General features: G+C 42.6%; 1 protein-coding gene across 2 annotated transcripts in view; it reads left to right on the plus strand.

The window, feature by feature from the left end:
- Nucleotides 1-1,690: 1,690 nt before the first annotated feature.
- Nucleotides 1,691-21,089, plus strand: part of LOC141108162 (vascular endothelial growth factor receptor kdr-like) — a 308,462-nt gene continuing 289,063 nt past the window's right edge. For both annotated transcript variants that reach the window (XM_073599472.1, XM_073599473.1), the window contains exon 1: nt 1,691-2,224. In XM_073599472.1, coding sequence (XP_073455573.1) covers nt 2,161-2,224 — 64 coding nt within the window. In that variant the 5' untranslated portion in view covers nt 1,691-2,160. The remainder of the gene's footprint in view (nt 2,225-21,089) is intronic.

Genomic DNA, 21,089 nt, shown 5'->3' on the forward strand with positions numbered 1-21,089 from the left:
CTGGGAACTCAGCACAGGGATGGTGGGAACCCTATGGGAATTTCTATGCTTACGAATTTTATACGAAATACGAAATTTCATTAACGAATTTCAGAATTTTGGATCCAAATTCCGTTACAATAGAAACGTGACTGGTGTTTTGTTCACCATTCAGAGGAATCAGCACAGCACAGGGATGGTGGGAACCCCTCATAATGATAAATTCATCATAACGAACTTTCATTATTTTTACGAAAAGTTAACAAACCTAAAGGTTAAAAACCCAGGAAGTAGCACAGCACAGGGATGGTGGGAGCCCCTTATAATTATAAATTCATCAAAACGAACTTTCGTTATTTTTCGAAAAGTTTACGAATGCAACGAAAATTCGTATTTCGTACGAATTCGAATTGAATTTCGGACACGAATTACGAAACATGAATTAATTTTCGTATGAAACGAAATGGAACGAAACAAAACAAATTTATTGACGGCGCACATGTCTATCTCTTATCCTGGCTAGCGGTCTCCAGAGTGGTGTCAGCAGCAGAAAAGAGATATTCAGGTCAGTATGAAGGAATACACTGGGTATAATAGTATAAGGTTGCTTTCACACCGATGCACTGTGATTTACCCACACTGTGGGTGCAGTGCAGTGTACCTGAAGGTTTCCTGGGGGTTTGCTGAAGTTGAGGTTTGATGCCCTTTCAGAACGTGCACCACACCTGCAGGATATAATAGAAGTCTATGGCAAAGCGCAGCTAGCCCACTGCACCTGTAGTGCAGGTAAATCGCAGCACATCAGTGGGAAAGTTTAACCCCTTGGTCCCCACAGAAGCATGCAGTTGCAGGATGCTTGCAGAGTGACCCCATTTACTTGAATAGGACACAATTAGCAGGCTGTAGCACCTACTAAAAGCAATAGGGGGTTTAATTCCTGCTGCAGCGTGTGTACACCTTTGACTGCTGCCTTAGCAGCTAAAGCAGGTAAGGATTGGGGGCAGCAAAACCACAATTAAACCATACCACTCCCCAACTTTATGTGTGAATGAGCCGTAAGGGTGCTGCAACTAAGGGCATTACTCACAAGTGCAGCAGGCATTGCTGCTCCTCTGAAAAGTGATCCAAGTGTGTTTGACAGGTGGTGGGGAGGCGATATTTTACCTCCTCACTGCCTGATTTAAACCCATGATTGCTGTGCAATGCACACAAATGCGACATGGCAGTACGGCAATTAAAAGTTTAAATCAGGTGTGAGCAGGTGACACTTCTGATCTTTGACATCTCCCATGTTGTTCAGGTAGATCTCCACCTCTTTAAGGCTGTCTACCCCTGATTTAAAAAGAAAACAAATGCAGCCACCACATCTAAGAATCTGTACGCTGCAATATACAAAATGTTAAATACCATGTTTGGATGGCACACTCTGTTGTGAGCCATGTATATAGCACACTGTGTGCAGTCTCCAGATTAGTGCCATTAGTGAAACCCTTCAGGTCATCCAGAATACCTGTCATCTACCTGTCAGTGATCCATCTATGGGAGGGCACAGAGGGCAGCCCCTGTATTCTTCTGCACACAGATCCTTTAAGACTCCAGCATTTAGCACAATCTGCAATCTCTGGCTAGACCAGAGCCAGGAAAAGTCTGCCTTGGAGGCATGGTGACATGAGAGGTTCTTGCTTGCTCTGACGTATCTCCTTCCTCTGGAGTTGTGTATAAAGGATCTGAGCTTGGAGCAAACATCCCAGCACAAGACAACTCCTTCCTGGCCATGTACTCTATCAATGACAACCCTGCTGCCTGTGCCTGTCTCTGAGTGTCATACAGTGAGAGATCAGTGTGGGTGTCATAGAGTCAGTGTGGGTGTCATAGAGTGGAAGGTCAGTGTACCCCCAGAGGTTTGGGATCTGGAAGGAGAAATAGAAGAAGAGTGCACAAGAGCTGCAGCCTGATTTCTTCTTGCGCACACATCTGACCAGCAGCACCTGCAGGAAGACAAGGAACTTCCCTCTACAAGTGTGGATCGCGATGTCTGGCTGACACCTCTGCTGGCTCAGGACTCCAGGGACAAGGGGGGACACAGCTCCTCCATCCAGGACTTCTCAGCTCACTCCTGACATACATGGACTGTCCTATACCTGCTCATACCTTTTATTAACCCTCCCACTGCCTGCCACCATGAGGATCAAGCACTTTGTCACTTTGGCACTGACTCTCCTCCAAGGACTGCAGGGCAGCTCAGGTGAGCAGCAGTTCATGTCGGGGATTGGCTGGTTGGGTTATGCTGAGTTTTCCCATGACAGGTGGATTGATTCCTTGTTGTTTGATTGGCTAACTGAGTAAGCTGGAAGTGCGGCTTTGCTATCTGAACAGCTAAGCATAACCCTATCTTGGGAGCCATGAAAATGACAAACTTTTTATTATAGGGAGTTTTTGTATTTGATTTGGGGACCTGACATGCTCCCCTTTTATTGGTGTGTTGTGTGATCTGCTTGGAGTAGATGGGCAGACGTCAGTGCCAGTTTATAAGATGGGAGCAGCACGAGTTGGCATTGCTGACATCAGGTGCTGCCATGAAAGTTATAAGCAGAGCAGGTACAAAACCCTGACAGCATGACAGTTTTATAGAATCATAGACTGACACCACTAGTCTGCATTGTACTGTACAAACTATAACCTGGCACAGAGATGTGTATTGATCTCTCACATTGCTGATCCCTAGATAATCATTGATCATTTTCACACCCATTTAAATGAGTTCTTCCAGCGCTGCATCATTCTCTATGTGTTTCCATTAATGGATACAGATATTTCAGGAATGTCCAGTGCTGATTGTTTGGCTGGGATATATATATATATATATATGTTGTCTTTATTTTGGACATGTTTTCAATTAGTGTTCCTATTTTGTGAAGTGCTGTGCAGTGTGTACCAGCAGAGGGCGTGTGTCTGAGACTGGTCCTGGGTAGGAGATCGCTGTATGTCCTGAGCTGGAGTCCTGCCTGCACACCCTGTGATTGTCATCATTGATGTTCATCACACACAAGACACGTGTAATTATCTACATTCTGTCTCCTACAAAGGAAGATCTTAGCTTTGAGGTGTATATATGGATAGTGTGGTTTTGTGGTCTCATGCTGGCCATACACATAACAATTTACAAGCAATTTCAACCAGTAAGGGAACTGATTAATGCAACTTAAAGAAACTGCTTGTATGCAAATCAGGGATCCAGTGCAACTTTTGGTGATAAGTTGTCTTGATCCACTTGATCTTTTTTATATTTGAATATACTTTCTTACTTTTTATTTTATATATATATATATATATATATATATATATATATATATATATATATATATATATATATATATCATTTATTAAATGATGGTTGAAATTCTCTGAAAATTGGTGTGGCCGATACAATAGTTTAGGTAAATAGGTAGCAGTATTATATACAAATGATTGTTATTATTATACAGGGTTTATATAGCGCCAGCAGTTTAAGCAGTGCTTTACAATATAAAGAGACAGTACAGTTACAATAAAATAAAATACAAGAGGGTTATGAGAGCCCTGCTCATAAGAGCTTACAATCTATGAGGGTGGGATGTGAACAAACTCAAAACTACTAATTTGTGAATAAAACAGATCATTGTTACAGTGATCAGGATTGTTCAATTCAGACATCAGATTGCTTACAGATTTTTTGTTCATCTCTCAGCACACAATGGGATGTTAGAAGTGAATACCAGTCCAATTGGCTTACAAAGGTATAAAACCCAAAAGCAAACATTCATTATATTGTAGCGTATCAATTTTAGATGTGATGGCTGCATTAGTTTTCTTTTTTAGGCTTTTTTCCCCTTTATTTTCATCTGGTGATCTGGCCAGTAAGTCTTTTGTTTTTTCAACAGAACAAACTGTTCTGCAGATGTATTAGTTAAGAATGTTGCATTAAACCATTTTCTACTGACAGAAGTGCTTATAATGATCAGATTTTATTTATTTATGTAAAACCTTTGTACCAAAAGGGGAAACAAAAAGTGGCTTGTACATGCTTGTGTAACTGCAGTGTGGATTGGAGCTTGGCTTCAATTTAGTGTATGTAAATCTGCTAGTACATCTAATGCTCCCCTCCCCCCAGACTGACAATGCTGCTGTCCAAAGGTGTTCACTGCGCTCCTTTATCCAGAGTGGAGGCACTGTAATACAAGAGGTGTGTTACTGGCCAGATCACCAGGTGAAAACAGAGGGGAAAAAAGCCTAATGTAAAAGTAAACTAATACAGGCACCACATCTAAGGATTGGTGAGCTGCAATGTATTACATTTTTGGTTTTAGATTTAGTAGCGCTTTAAAGCATATGTAAACCTGAACACAAAAATGTATTATATTGCAACCTATCTGTTGTAGCATCTGCATTCACCTGCTTCATCCATTTTCTTTATCTTTATTTTCACCTGGTGGTCCGGCCACACGTCCTGTCCTAGTAAGACAACGCTCACTTACTGTATGGAGGAGCAGCGTTGTCACCCTTGGTCAGGAAGTGTGATAGGACAACAGAAGACCTGCCATCGTCTCTTCTTCATAACAAAGGGCGGGGGGAGGGGGGGTGTACTGTAGTTCTCACAGAGATAGGGAATGATACAGGTAAAAGTGCAGCAGAGGCAGAGAGCACAGAAAGTTAAAAGCTCACAGGATTTCTGGCAGGATTTACAATTTTTTTATTTATTTTTTTTTGCATTTTCACTGTTATATTTATCAGGCAAAAAAGGAAGCAAATAAGAGAAGTCCATGTTTTGGGTTTAAATACACTGTAGATGATTGCATCATACCATCTTGATGGCATGAACAGAAATTGGCAATCGTAATCGTAATTCATTAGACCTGCCAGCAACTCTGTCTGCTTTCTTTTAAAAACCTATACGAGTCACATAAAATGACTTGCTACAATTACAGTCCAATCAATGGTAATTATGCGCTCCTTATAAACTCCATAACCTCGGTATAACCCAACATATGTTAACATACTCAGTGGTTTCATAGTTTGTGCTGCTTCCTATGTAGCCCTGTGATTCAACCCCCCCAGTCTAAAGAAATGTACTTACTCATAACGTTCTTAAGGGACTAAGTATTTGTCACACTATCTTTCCAGCATTTTCATTCACTTTTAAATACACGCACAAGTATTATAAATTATTATAAATTTAAATAACATTGTCCTGTACTGAATTATAACCTATACTTTTGGGTCAAATAATCTTCTATGCAATATTCTGGGTAATCTGTAAATATTGTAAAGAATTTTGGAAGTCATTTTCTGACTAACAATGTTATTTAAACCACATATGTGTTTGGACTGCGGCCAAGGTGAATCCTACCTTTTATGTTTAATTCTCATTAAAATATCTGTATACATTATAATTAATGTAACCATAGCATTTCTAGCCATGCCGTTCATATGCTGTACTATATGGACACCTTTCCAAATGATTGTGCTCAGAGGAGGCACAAAGCCAGGTCTACAAAGGCATGGTTTGTTCAAATGGCCTGCAGGGAGCCCTCAACCCAATTCAACACCTATAGGACGAGTTGGAAGGCCAGTTATGAGCCAAGTCTTTTTGTCTAACTTCACAACCCGACCTCACAAATGTTTTATCTGCTAAATGGAAATAAATTCTAGCAGACACACCCCAAAGTCTTCTAGGAAAATTCTTCCTAGAAGAGTGGAGGCTTTTATAGCCACAAGTGGAAATGGGAACTCCAAACCGATGCTTGTAGTTTGGAATGGGATGTCCACAAATTATTGGTCATAATGAGTCTTCAATACATTCTTAACCACTTCAAAACCGGGCACTTTCACCTCCCTTGCTGCCCAGGCCAATTTTCAGCTTTCAGTGCTGTCGCACTTTAAATGGCAACACTGTACCCAAATTCATTTTTATCACTTTTTTAAACAGATAAAAATAAAGATAAGGTCTGGAGTAACCCCTATAACACCTCCATTGCTAATATAATACATAAAAACGTAGTGATCGCCCTGGGACTTTGAGTGAGGTGAGAGAGGTTTAGCCACAATTATAACAAGAGTAAAAAAATATCAATTTATTGAAAAATATCATGCATAAGTAAGCAACAGCAAATAAATGAAATGAATAAAAATGAACTGCCAAGCTGATAGATGTACATACACGATAGAAGAATAACAATACACATGCAGTTGTACAGAAATGTAAGAAAGCAAAATACAAGCATCAATAATACCATACGCTTTCGCGAGACCACGCTCGCTTCTTCAGGGGTAGATGCATAAATATTGTATCTGCAAAATAGTTAACGAGATCAATGAATGTATGTTAACTATGGAGGCATATGAGGTGAATGGTCAGAGAGGTCTACTGAAAGACCTCATACTCACCACTGGGCTGGGCCAAATCGCATGTCGCTGGGTATCCAGACAGAGGCAGCAACAGACATCCAGCTTGGGAGCTGAGGGGGCAGAGCAAACAAAGGCCAACGCAGGGGGACATCCGGAGGATCGACATGGCCTGGGTATAAGTGTGTTTCCCTGTGGTCTCAACTTGTCCACTTTGAATGACAACTAAAAAATATATATAAATGTATACATGTCAAAAGACACGATAGCCACTTAAGCTTAATGCAATAAGTTCTAGTAAATAAAATGGTATATAAGCATATATATATGTCAGAGGCATTTCAATGGTAAATTAAAGTGGATGTAAACCCAATGTCATCCTTTCTAAACTACTGCCATAGGGGTTATCTATAAGGATATACATGCCTCCTGCATGTATCTTTACCTGTCACATGTCTCCCCTCTGTCTGTTATGAGATCTGAAAAACTGCAGATTCTGTGGGTGGGTCTGTTGTCTGGAGCTCGGTGGGTGGAGTCGTGATGTCAGTAGACTCCTTGCCCACCTCTACACTCCCCTTGTCAATATGCCTGTTCTCCTGTGTATTTCTAACACTGAACTTCTGCTGAACTTCTGCTATGATCTCTAACATCCAGTGAAAAGACAGGAAAGTAACCACATGACTTCAGCATGCCAAATCATGCTGAGGTTTGGAACAGCCAATCCTTGCAGAGCTGCTGAAGAAATGAGTGGGAGGGAATTAAAAAATAATGCATGTCTCTTAGGCTAATGCACAAGATATGTAAATCACCTGTCACTCACAGCAAGGGGGAGGATTTGACAAAGTTTTTCTCAGTTTGTCAAGATTTATCTCACTGAACAATAAAAGAGGATTGCTCAGAGATGGATTAACTCTGTGTGGCAAGACTGGGCTCAAATGATAGGAAATCTTATACTCTACAGTATGATATATATATATATATATATAAAAAAAATTGGGGGTTTACATCCACTTTAAGCTTGATGTAGTAAAGTGGTATAAATACATGTATATATGAACCAACATGGTTAAAAAGCTGGTGCGAACAGGGAGACTATGGAATAGTGTGGAAATGATAAGAATGTAAAAAATATCATGTGCATTGAGTACAAAATGCTAAGAGAGTGAGAGAACCTAGAATATGTATATGAGAACGGTGAAAAAAACAAAAAAAGTGCAAGAATTGTATAAGATGTTACCTGAATAAAGTGGAAAAAAACAAATAAGTGTGAGCCCGCACTCAAAAATTGAGGCTACTGTGTAGGAACGCCAAGCTGCAAGTGATAAAGGTCCCAGCCATGCCGGACCTCCAGCTATAACCCAGATGCTCCGCCCCCAACGTCATGTACGGGTGGTGTGGCACCCAAGCGCCGAGAACGCCCACCGCCGATGGGGGTGTGCATGCGCAGTGGTCACCAACCATCCGAGATGACCCACACAGCCCAAACATGATGATGCCGGGTGGGCGTCAATCAGTGGGCGTTTTTAAACAGATAGAGCTTTCTTTTTGTGGTATTTAATCATTACTGGGTTTTGCTGAACAAGTTCCCAAAAAAAGACTAAAAATTCTGAAAAAAAAAAAAAAAATTCTTAGTTTCTGCTATAAAATTTTGCAAATAAATATTTTTTCTTCTTCACCTATGTGTTCTGATGAGGCTGCACTGATAGGCACTGATAGGCACAGATGAGGCTGCACTGATGAGAAGACACTGATGGGCACTGACGAGGCTGTACTGATGAGGTGGGACTGATGGACACTGATAAGCTGCACTGATGGGCACTGATTGGCATTGATGTGGCTGCACTGATAAACAGAGCCCTGATTATCAGTGTAAACAATGTATTAAGTGTACCCTGTCAGCCCTGCTGGTTATCGTCTCTCCTTTCCTCTCCGTGAGGAAAGGAATGCTGATAACCGGCAAGTCTGTTTACAAGTGACCTGCTGTGATGGACACAGCTGATCACATGGTAAAGGGCCACTGTGATTGGTCCAAAGGACACAATGATCACAGAGCCCCAGGGGGCGCAAGGAAGGCATGCACATGGGAGGACATCCAAAGCGTGGTCAGAAACAGGTGAAAGGATGACTAAATTAAAGAAAAAAGCAATATATTGCAGCTTACTGTCCTGAGGTGTGGCGGCTGTAGTTGTTTTCTTTTTTCTTATTGTTTCAAGCCATTTGTTTTCAGCAAATACAGAAGATACCTTGGCAGAAAGATCTTGGCAGAAATTCTGAAAGTGTCTATGTCACTTCATGTGAGCTGCACTGAAGAATGTCTTCCTTAATAGCTATATTTTGTAAACTACCTGCCCCCATCTAATGGAGATGAAGAAATACAAACATATGTGGAGTCCATATCCGTAGAGCAGGATAGGGAGACAATCATTGCTCTCTCCATAGATACAGTGGAAGTGTGGCGTAGCCACCCAGGGACAGGGAGTGTTTTATTTGCAGGATTACCAATAAAATAAAAGAAACAAATGCAGCTACTACACCAAAGATTACTTGGCTGTAATCCATTACACTTTTGGGTTTAGATATGCTTTAAAGCCCAACTCCAGGAAACCTAAATGTTCTCCCTTGCAGTGGAGCTGTGCTTGCACAGCAAGAATTAACTGCTTGCTTATTCTAGGGAACAATAAAAGCAATTTTACTTACCCGATTCTCTGCTCCTACAGCAGACATGGCTTCCTTACACTCTTAAGGTGAACTATCCCTCAACATCCTCACATTCAGCATAGTGCAATAGGCCCTGCACTGATCTTGATGATATCAGAGGACATTTGACTGCTGGTGTGTGGGGGAGTGGAGGCTGCAGAGGACCAGTCTAGCAGCGCAGAGAAGCCTACATTAGCGGCGTATTGGGAAAGTAAAAATGCTTTTCCTGGTCCCCTTAGGGCTCTTTCACTTGGGAGGACTGATGGGATCCACCTGTCAGTTTTTCAGTTGGACCGGGTCAGACCCTTCATTGCCCCCTATGGAGTTGCGGGAGTCAACAGTCTTGTGTCAGTTGGCACCTGCCAACATCTGATCTGATTCTATCTGCTAAAAACAGACAGATGGGGATCCATTCCCCATCTATCTGGCGGATCGGATGTCAGTCAGGTGTAAACGGACAGGCGGTCCGTTTAAATCCGACCACCCATAGAGGAGAGCTAGTTGTGTCTGTGTGCGCTCTGCATAAGTGAAGTGGACATGGACAAGCCATCCATCTGCTAAGTGAGATCAGCAGAGAGATCCTGTGCTGAGAAGGCACACTCCAATGAAGACCACCCCGTGTGCAAGGGGCCTTAGACTTAACTGAGCAGTCAACGCTAGCATTGCTGGCACAGCCCCACTGCAAGGGACAAATTTTAGGTTTCCTGGCGTTTAGTTTCAAATACCTGGACCTGACCTGGAAAAAAATCTGCATCCTTTTTCTAAGTCAGTAACTCAGAGAATAGCCAGGCAACTAATAATCATGGAAGGAGGTCAGCAATGGCAGCCTCTCTTAATACAGGTTCTCTCATATGAAAAATCTTCTGAAATTCGAGGTGAACAATGTTGTCAATAAGTTATTTGTGGCCATTATTCCTATTCTGTGCATTCATTGATTATCATCTGAACCTGTCAAAATAAGTGATCAGTCAATTAAAATCTTATGCCCCGTACACACGAAAGGATTTTCCGACAGAAAATGTTTGATAGGAGCTTGTTGTCGAAAATTCCGACCGTGTGTAGGCTTCATCGGACATTATCCATCGGAATTTCCGCCACAAAAAATTTGAGAGCGGGTTCTCAAATTTTCCGACAACAAAATCCGTTGTCGGAAATTCCGATCGTGTGTACACAATTCCGACGCACAAAGTTCCATGCATGCTCAGAATCAAGCAGAAGAGCAACACTGGCTATTGAACTTCATTTTTCTCAGCTCGTCGTACGTGTTGTATGTCACTGCGTTCTTGACGTTCGGAATTTCCGACCAACTTTGTGTGACCATGTGTATGCAAGACAAGTTTGAGCCAACATCCGGCGGAACAAAAACATGGATTTTGTTGTCGGAAAATCCTATTGTGTGTACAGGGCATAAAATGTATGAGGAGCTGTAAGCAGTCCCTTTAACCCAAAATGTTATTCATAAAGAGATGGCTGGCTTGTTGCATTTATTTTTGGGCAGTATGTTAACTATGGTGTGAAAATCCTTTCGGCACAAAGATATACAATTCATCCTCATTCGTGCTGCATGTTTTCATTTTGCCACTTAAAAGAGAGGGGAGTTACTATTGATTGTACAACAGTGCTGAATTGTTTGATTTATCACCAAGAATTTCCATATACATGTACAAGAAAGAAGGCTAAGGTCAACCATGAGAGCAAAAAGAGTATGTGGGTATAAATCATGACGAGTGAAAGACCAGACTGTGGTGACTAGGTGGGCTAGGGTCTTATCAGCTGTCGAACCACACGCTTATTTATTGGCTAAAACATAAGTGCTTAATGCTTTAAATGTCCTAGATACTCTATAAACCTCACAGGCACAGGTCAAGTGTGCTTTATGGTGGGTCTCTGGAAGTAATGCATTATTTCACTTGTAATGAGAGTGCAGTTTACTGAGAAAAAAACTAATGCTCACTTATCTCAGGGGGACATGAACGTTAATCGCCATATGGTATGTATTTATTTTGTTTGATTTGCTACTTTCAGATCTTTTGGGGTTATCTTTATTGGACAAGGAAGAAGAAACCTGTTAAATTTTTTCATATGCTGCCAAATGCTCTTTTGCATGCAGAATTCATTATTCATTGCAAAATGTATTTATGTTACATGAGATCAGCAGGGTGGCTTCTCCATGGCATGTATGTAATGGTATTTATGGCTGATTGCACAATTAATAGACAGCTTGTTTTCCGTGTCTTTTGTCTGTAGTGCTAATTTATACATAAAATTGTAGATGCAAAACTTTGTTTAAAGGCCAACTCCAGGCAAAAATAAAGGTTTCCTATGCAGTGGGGTTCTTCCCCACTGGATGGGTCAACTGCTTGTTTCTGTCTAGGGGATTGGATAAGGCTTTTACTCCACTTCACCTGCAACTGGCGCTCCCCCACGATTGGGCAGTGGACTGTTCCTGTCATCCTCATGTCCAGAGCAAGTCTATGGGCATAATGACGTGAGGAATAGTCCATCGCACAAGACCACTAGACCGCTGGGGGTGCAGGAGCCACAGGGAAAGGTTTTGTGCGGGGAGGAGTGGAGGATCAGGTAACTATATACCCGTTTTCCAATCCCCTAGACAAAAACAAGCAGTTGACACAGGCAGAGTTTTAAGCTGAACTCTGCGGAAAAACAATATTTGCATTACATTAACTATGTAGAAATTAATTATCCCTAATGATGTGGGTCCCCTTAGTAGAGGCTGTTGTATTAGGTAAAAACTCTAACATTCATTAGATGATTATTAATGATATTGTTGTTGTATGGGATGGGGATCGATCCCTGCTGGATGAATTCATCACCTGTCTAAATTGCAATCGGTTTACTCAAGGATTTACCATCACGTAAAAAAAAACAAAACAATTTTTTACATGTACAGGTATGTGTGGGAGAGGATGACGCCCTGGCTAGTCTATATGGCAAGTCGACTGATGTAAATACAATCTCAAATACCATTAGTTCTCATCCAACTCCTTCCAATTAGTCCATAGCTCATAGTCAATATTGGCGAATCAGAAAGAAGTTGTTTGGATAATGCTAATTATCAGATTGAGGTAGACTCCCCAAGAAACAGATTGCTAGCTTTACAATGGTAAAAAAAAAAATATTGAAGAGGGTATATCAAAATGCCAGTGGTAAAACCCATAAACCATTGTTATTTGGGAAAAAATGTAAGAAACAATAATAAACAAAAGTAGGTACATACGACACTATGAGCAAATCAGATAAGGGGGTTGATTTACTAAAACTGGAGAGTGCAAAATCTGGTGTAGCTGTGCATGGTAGCCAATTGACGTCTAACTTCAGCTTGTTCAATTAACTTTAACAAAAAACCTGAATGCTGCGTACACACGATCGGAATTTCGGCCCGCAAAAGAGCGATGAGATTTTTTCTTCGGAAAATTCGATGGTGTGTATGCTCCATCGGTCTTTTGCTGGTGGAATTCCAGCCAGCAAAAGATTGAGAGCATGCTCTCAATTTTTCGGTCAGGAAAAGTTCCTATGCAAAAATGCGATCGTCTGTGGCAATTCTGGCGTGCAAAATCCCTACGCATGCTCGGAAACAATTCAACGCATGCTCGGAAGCATTGAACTTCATTTTCTTGGCTCATCGTAGTGTTGTACGTCACCGCATTCTTGATGGTCGTAATTTCAGCAAACTTTTGCGTGACCGTGTGTATGCAAGGCAAACTTGAGCGGAATCCCGTCGCAAAAGCCATCATATCTTTTTCCAACGAGAAATCCGCTCGTGTGTACGTGGCAATAGCCCAGGATCACACTGATGTGGGTTAGAAATTTCAAACCGGCAATGCAGCCTGACTTCGGGGTGATTTGACAGACAACTGTTGGGTTCATGCACAGATGTCTATACAAATCGCCCCCCGAAGTCGCTAAAAGTAGCACAGGAACTACTTTTGGGAATCAGGGCGGCACCGCAAAGTCTGCACCGCACCGATTCAGACGGTGCCATTGCCGGCAATAGCCGCCAATTTGGCATGCAATTTGACATGTCAAATCGCATGCCAAATCTGCCCAATGTGAACGTGGGCTGAAAGCTGATTGGTTTCTATGCAGAGCTGTACCAGATTTTGCACTCTTCAGTTTTAGTAAATTAACCCCAAGAATTGTCAGACTTACATCCTTAAAAGACAAATTAGTAGAGTCAATGCAGAAAAAATAACATGATGGCCCTGTATATGTTGAAAGGAACATTTAAATTTGCTAATTTAGCATTTTGTAAATGCATAGCTGATCATAAACAAATTATGTTACCAAATGGACGGCTGGAATCATATATGTATGTGAATTTTAGCATAAGATGTATGATTGTACATATAAACACACAATATCAACTGGGGACATGAGCTCCTATAGAGAGTCATGCAGCCTTATACCATCAGCAGCACTTATCCTGTATAAAATTCCTCATGCTTGATAGAGTTTATGTTGATTGAACGGGGTGCATTGGGGGGTCACAAAATCTGGAAAAGATGGATTCACTCCATCAGGGTAACTTCATATCCTGGATGAAAAGATTCCACCTTGTTCAAGGTGTTTCTGTAATATGCTGATTCTTGCTAGTTCTGACCTTAGGATTTATGTTCATGGAATAGTTTGCTTACTGGATGCATCTGTAATATTATTCTATAACATTATAATGTATTATTGTAAATAAGTTATAATAATTACCGCAATTCAACTCCTCTCACTGTAAACGTTGTTCCCACACAACAAGGAAGAACTTTCATATGGGATTGGTTTAAACAACTTTGTTATGATAGCAGTAAGTGAGTTATAATTTGTAATACAAATGCAAATCTTACAGTACGTTAGTATTTTTTAGTAACTACAACATTAAAAATCCACAGGCTCATTATATTTTGCAGCCAAGTAGCTGTCATTCTCTGGTGTTGGGCACTGTGCCTCAGATACTATGCTGACAACCGTGAAAATTCTATTGCAGTGATAATTATTTAATTTGATTTCCCCGCTTTGTCAAGCAAGTGTAATCTGTAGCATAAATATATGGAAATTAGCAGAAATATTGAGTCACGTAGAAATGTAAGCTATTAGCAGTGAGCTTTGATGTGTTAGTTCAACAGGTTGTAAGGTGTGTAATAGTAGCTAGCCAAACACAAACCATCCGTGTAGTTAATGATGTCCTTTTGTGCATGGTTATTAAGTAAATGTGGTTGAATTGTCCAGATGTGGGGATCACTTAGTGTTCCTGCTCCTCATTCCAGCATCCGGGTGTTGGCTGTTGCATTCCCCCTGTCTGTGTTCACCTGCAGGTGAATGATCTGGTCAGTTACCTGATATAAGCAAACCGAACACTCTATCCCTTGCTTGTGAAAGAGACAGAGTTACCTGCATTGTTCCTGATCAAGCCTCTCGTTTGTCTGCCCGGTTTTGCTGTTGGATTTCCCTGTGTATGACCCGGATCGGATATTGGACTATTCCCTGAACTCAGCCTGCCTTTTACCTGGACTTTGAACCACGCTATCTGTCTGCTAAACTGCAAGTAGTCTGTTGTTTGCTCTGTTCGCGTCTGCCCTGGTGTTGTTGCCAGGCACTATAGCATTGTGTATAAGTCCTGGGGGCAACCAAGTACCGGTAGGCCTGCTTGCCTTAAGGAAAAGGGGGCTACTATAGGTGAAGCACACAGTAGCTAGCTATAGTGCCTGACCACCTGCATTGGGGTAGATGTGACATTCGTGACACTATCACAAGCTTTTAACAACATTTTTCTGTCAAGATGGACACTACACAGGCCCGTTTATTTGCTGAGGAAATGGGCAAACTGACACGCCAAGTCCAGGAACTGTCTGTGCATGTAAACGCACCTCCAGCAGTAACGCAGGAGCCAGAGCCAAAAGTTAACCTGCATGACTGTTTTTCTGGTAACCCCCATGTGTTTACTAACTGTAAAAATAGTTGTATGCTATACTTTAAGCTCAAACCACACTCCTCTGGTTCTGAAGCACAGCGGGTCAGCCTGATTATTATATGGTTGCAGGGGGATCCGCAGTCTTGGTAGTTTAGTCTCCCCGCAGATGACCCAGTCAGAGGGTCAATTGAAGCCTTTTTCAAAGCCTTAGGTTTACTGTATGATGCTCCTGACTGTGCCCATTCAGCTGAAGCTAACCTTAGGTCACTACGTCAGGATAAATGCACCACTGATTTCCGCCGCTGGGCACCTGACTCAGGGTGGAATGACCCAGCTCTAAGAAGCCAGTTCAAGTTAGGCTTATCAGACTCCATCAAAGACTCCTTAGTTCACTACCCTGAACCGACGTCATTGAATGAAGCCATGCAAGTAGCCATCTGTATTGACAGACGTTTACGGGAAAGAGAGGTTTGTTTCTTTGCCCCCCAGTATGCTGCCCAACTTTTCTTCATTTCCTGAGTTCTCTCAGCCTCTCCAGGAGGATGATCCCATGCAAATTGGTGCTACCCGTTTATCCTCTGGGGAAAAGTCTAGAAGGAGATCTCAGGCTCTCTGCTTATATTGTGGCAACCATGGCCTCTTTGTTGAAAGCAGTCCTAATAAGCCGAGAATTGCCAAGAGTCTAGAGCGGGCGGGGTCTGCTTCTATAGACCATACTGTGTCTGTTTCCCTCAGAGATGGCTTATTTGTTACTGCACAGCTTAGTTCTGCCAAGTTTTCTTATCACCTCTCCGCTTTCATTGATTCTGGTGCTGCTAGCAGTTTTATTGATAAGGGACCTAGCACACAGTCTACAGATTCTGGTGACTAAGGTGCACAGACCCTTCTCAGTCTTAGCCATTGAAAATTTTCCCTTGTCCATGGGTCTGGTGACCTTGTGTACGGTACCTATTAACCTGACCATTGGGGAATTTCACAGGGAGACAATCAGCTTTTACCTGATCTCCTCTCCTGCTTATCCCCTTATCTTGGGGTATCCCTGGCTTAAACTTCACAACCCACACATAGACTGGGCTGCAGAGGAGATTGGGTCCTGGTCCCAGACCTGTATCCAGAATTGCATTAAAACAGCTGACCAGTTGCCCATGTATAACTCTTGTGTGGCCAGTACCAGTCACGTGCCTTTATTACAGTCCAATTCAGATCCTGTTCATGACAACAATTCTAAATGTGACTACAGTTTACATAACCATGTGCCTTTATATGACTCTGTTATAACAAGATGCTGACAAGTCTATTGAATTCTCTACAAGTCACCTCTCCAGCCAATTGCCACAGCCTGAACGCTCTCCTCATAGAAACCAAGCTTATCCGTTGTTTCGCAGCCTTGAGCCCTGTTTTGAAACTTCCTCTAAGTCCTCAGAAGTCAAGTCCCCTGGATTACCCCTACCTTTGCCTGTCACTAAACTCCCTTGGACGCACAGCCGGGCTAACTTGTCCGTAAGTCCCACAGTCGCTACACTTGGTGATTCAATTCAGATAGTCACTGCACCTGGTGATGCGATTCAGACAGTCGCTACACCTGGCGATGCGACTCAGTCGGCCACTGCATCAGTTATGCCAGCCCAGCCCATGCCCATTGAACTTCCTGCTTTTTCTGATTCTGGACTCTCTGGTGATGCCATTCAGACAGTTGCTACACCTGGCGATACAGTCCAGTCGGCCACTGCATCAGTTATGCCAGTCCAGCCCATGCTCATTGAGCTTCCTGTTTTTTCTTATTCAGGATTTTCTGGTGATGTAATTCAGACAGTCGCTGCGCTTGGCAATGCGGCTCTGTCGGACACTGCATCAGTGCCCATGCCCATTGAGCCCCCGGATTTTTCTTATTCAGGGCTTTCTGTAACCTGGCCTCACCGTACTTCTACTACACCCATTCTGACCGGTCTAAGAGGTCAGAGTGCTCTCTGTATTCCGCTCATGTTTCAGCTGTCCGGCTTGACCCCTGTGACACGTCCCCTGCTAACCAGCCTGACTTCATGGATCCATGGACCTCTGCGCAGTCTGATGGTCCTGTGCTGGATGTCTAGCTTGTCTTTGAGGGTCCAAGGGCCCCTCCTCAGAGGGAGGTAATGTCAGGATCACTTTGTGCTCCTGCTCCTCATTCCAGCATCCGGGTGTTGGCTGTTGCATTCCCCCTGTCTGTGTTCACCTGCAGGTGAATGATCTGGTCAGTTACCTGATATAAGCAAACCGAACACTCTATCCCTTGCTTGTGAAAGAGACAGAGTTACCTGCATTGTTCCTGATCAAGCCTCTCGTTTGTCTGCCCGGTTTTGCTGTTGGATTTCCCTGTGTATGACCCGGATCGGATATTGGACTATTCCCTGAACTCAGCCTGCCTTTTACCTGGACTTTGAACCACGCTATCTGTCTGCTAAACTGCAAGTAGTCTGTTGTTTGCTCTGTTCGCGTCTGCCCTGGTGTTGTTGCCAGGCACTATAGCATTGTGTATAAGTCCTGGGGGCAACCAAGTACCGGTAGGCCTGCTTGCCTTAAGGGAAAGGGGGCTGCTATAGGTGAAGCACACAGTAGCTAGCTATAGTGCCTGACCACCTGCATTGGGGTTGATGTTACATTTGTGTCACCAGACCAGTGGTCTCCAAACTGTGGCATGGGGCCAGATATGGCCCCTTTCTTGCCTTTATCCGGCCCTTGGGGCACTGTTTCTCCCACTTATACAAGACACTATTTCTTCCACTGACACCAACTATTGAGCACTATTCTTCCTACTGACACCAATGATGGGGTTCTAATCCTTCCACTGACACCAATGATGGGCTACTTTTCCTCCCACTGCCAATGATTAGATACTTTTCCTCCCACTGACAGCAATGATGGGGTACTATTCTTCCCACTGACACCAATGATGGGGAACTTTTCCTCCCACTGACACCAACATCCGGACCCCCTAAAGTCTTAAGGACAGTAAATTGGCACTTTGCTTTCAAAGTTTGGAGGCCACTGGTCCAGACAAACTAATGTTAAAATATAGCTGAACCAACACTTTGTAAAACAGCCCATTCAGTTTAAAATAGAAGTGCAAAGGAAAACATTTGCATAATTGTATATAAGATTATAAATACCTTTTTTCTTTAAGTGTTCACTTAAATGGGATGAATGTGTTTCTATGCCTAGCATGGTTAGTTTGAAATAGGAGAGCAGAAGAACTGGCCGGACCACACAAAGGAAGCAATGCAAAAGAAATTGTATAGCAGGCACATATCAGAAATATGAAATGTTGGGGTAACAAACACTTTAAAAGGTTTCTTTGCCTTTCTGCTGTTTTGCTCCTGTTAAAATTCCTAAATTCTTTCTGAATAAAATGTTTCTGAATTAAAATTTACAGAACATAAATACATACAATACTGCCTTTTTTTTTCCATTGTCAAATATAGATGCGGCTTCATTACCACTATATAGACTTAAAGAGAACTCAATAAAATGTTTAAATAAATTGTACACTCATTCGATATCTTCAGTTTAAACTGGTTTTGTTTCTGAAGGATTGTTGTAATTCATCCATAAGATAAGCTGCTAAGAAAGGCTAGGGAGGGGCAAACAAGGATGATATGTGGGCGCCGAATTTCCTCCTTATCAACTGATGACTCCATTGGTTGTCAGGATGCCGGTAGCTGGAAGATTATAATGGTGCACAATGAAAACCTGTGATTTTGGGGGTTATTTACGAAAGGCAAATCCACTTTGCACTACAAGTGCAAAGTGGACTTGAAATTGCACTGAAAGTGCACTTGGAAGTGCAGTCGCTGTAGATCCGAGGGGGACATGCAAGGAAAATAAAAAAACAGCATTTTAGCTTGCACATGATTGGATGATAAATTCAGCAGAGCTTCCCCTCATTTCAGATCTACCCCTCAGATTTACAGCAATTGCACTTCCAAGTGCACTTTCAGTGCAATTTCAAGTGCACTTTGCACTTGTAGTTTTCGCTTATAGTGCAAAGTGGATTTGCCTTTCGTAAATAACCCCCAATGTGTAACTAAAATGCAGGCTTGTTCTACCTGCTGGCTTGTATACAGTTTTTGGGCAACTTTTAGGCATTTTGCCAAGGCCCCCCTGAAAAAACCTGAAGGCACTGTAAGGTGCCTGGGCACCCTGGTTGAAAAATGCAGATTTATTGAGCATAACAGAAAGAGGGTCTAAAGCGAGAGTATCGCAGAGGTTGTTTGCCTTAAGGCTCTCTCTCACTAAAGCCCATCTACAGTACCTGCCTGCACAAAGCAGACAGGGAGAAGGAGGGAGGGGATATGCCACTGCTCTGATTGTAAACTCAATTTGAGCTACTGATCTCTGTAAACAACTGGTTTTTTTTAAGCAAAGTAAGTAAAACAAGTCTGGCAAACATGCAAACAGGTGACTAGCGCTCCAAGTGCTCTTAAAATGTCAAATGTGCATTATTCTATATTTTCGCGGCTGAAGTAGTAATCTAAAAATATTTTACAAGTAGATGAACACCATGCACTAGACTTACTGAATCACTTGTAAACCACATTCTCATCACTGTTTATATAGCATGCCTGACATGAATTCCCTTCATTTGTATTAGTCCTTATTGTGACTCTTATGTAGCAACCCATGTGGCTTTTTTAAGAAGGTAGTGTAGATCAATTGTGTAATTATAGACAGCAAAGAAAGAATCGTTACTGTTATTATTCAGCACGTTCTTCATATTCTGCAAGGTAGGAATAGGTGCATGTATTGCTTTTTATAGGTGTTTGAGGGAAAAATTATAATATATATTTTAACTATTGGGGAATGATACTAAAATATGCAAAACTCCCAGGTACAGACAGAGTATTTGAGAATGGTGGCAGGAAGATCTTGCTGTTGGAGTATCTAAAGTATAGGAAAACTTGGTCCAGGCTTCAATTTTTATTTTTAGAAGGTCTGAAACTTTCATTCATACTCTGTAAATTAAAGCGGAGTTAAACTCAAAACCAAAAATGTTACAGATTGCAGTTTACTAATCTCTAGATGTGAAGGCTGCATTTGTTTTCTTGTTTTGTGCTTTTTTTCCTCTGTTTTCACCTGGTAATCTGGCCAGTAACACACCTCCTATATTAGAGGGCCCCCAGTCTGGATGAAAGAACACAGAGGCACATTTGGACAGCAGCATTGTCAGTCTGGGGGGAGTGGAGTGTTAGATGTACTAGTAGATTTAAATACACTAACTGATTAAAGCCAAACTCCAGCTAATACTTCATAAGCCAGTTACTGCAAACATTTTTTTTTCCTTTTGGGATAAAGGTTTTATATAAATAAATAAAGTTGATAATTGCAAGCACCCCTGTTAGTGGTAAATGGTTTGTCTCACCTGTAACCAGGGGCGTAACTAGAAATAGCAGGGCCCCATAGCAAAATGTTGTATGGGGCCCCCTGCAAACAGCCCCCCCCCCAGCTGCCCTAGTGTCAATGCAGCGTGACCTGTGCCACATACAGCGTGACCTGTGCCCAATGCAGCGTGACCTGTGCCCAATTCAGCGTGACCTGTGCCCAATTCAGCGTGACCTGTGCCCAATGCAGCGTGACCTGTGCCCCATGCAGCGTGACCTGTGCCCCATACAGCCCCACCTATGCAGAGGAAGAGGCAAGCCACCCGGATCAGCAGAGAGCAGGATTGCCCGCTGTAATAGCTTTCATTTAAATTTCCTGTCTTCCCGGGGCTCATCGTCACATAGCCCCACCTCTTGGCCCGACGCCTTTGATGATGTTACATGTCCCGCATTGGATCGGCGTTCTGTCTATCAAAGGCACTGGGCCAAAAGGTGGAGCTATGTGACGTGAGCCCCGGGAACACTGGAAGTTCTAATGAAAGCTATTACATTGGGCAATTCAGCTCTCTGCTGATCCGGGTGGCTTGCCTCTTCCTCTGCATAGGTGGGGCTGTATGGGGCACAGGTCACGCTGCATGGGGCACAGGTCACGCTGCATTGGCCACAGGTCACGCTGCATTGGGCACAGGTCACGCTGCATTGGGCACAGGTCACGCTGCATTGGGCACAGGTCGCCTCTTCCTCTCTCTTCCCCTGGC

Source organism: Aquarana catesbeiana, linkage group LG09, assembly GCF_042186555.1.
Source record: "Aquarana catesbeiana isolate 2022-GZ linkage group LG09, ASM4218655v1, whole genome shotgun sequence".
Lineage (NCBI taxonomy): Eukaryota > Metazoa > Chordata > Amphibia > Anura > Ranidae > Aquarana > Aquarana catesbeiana.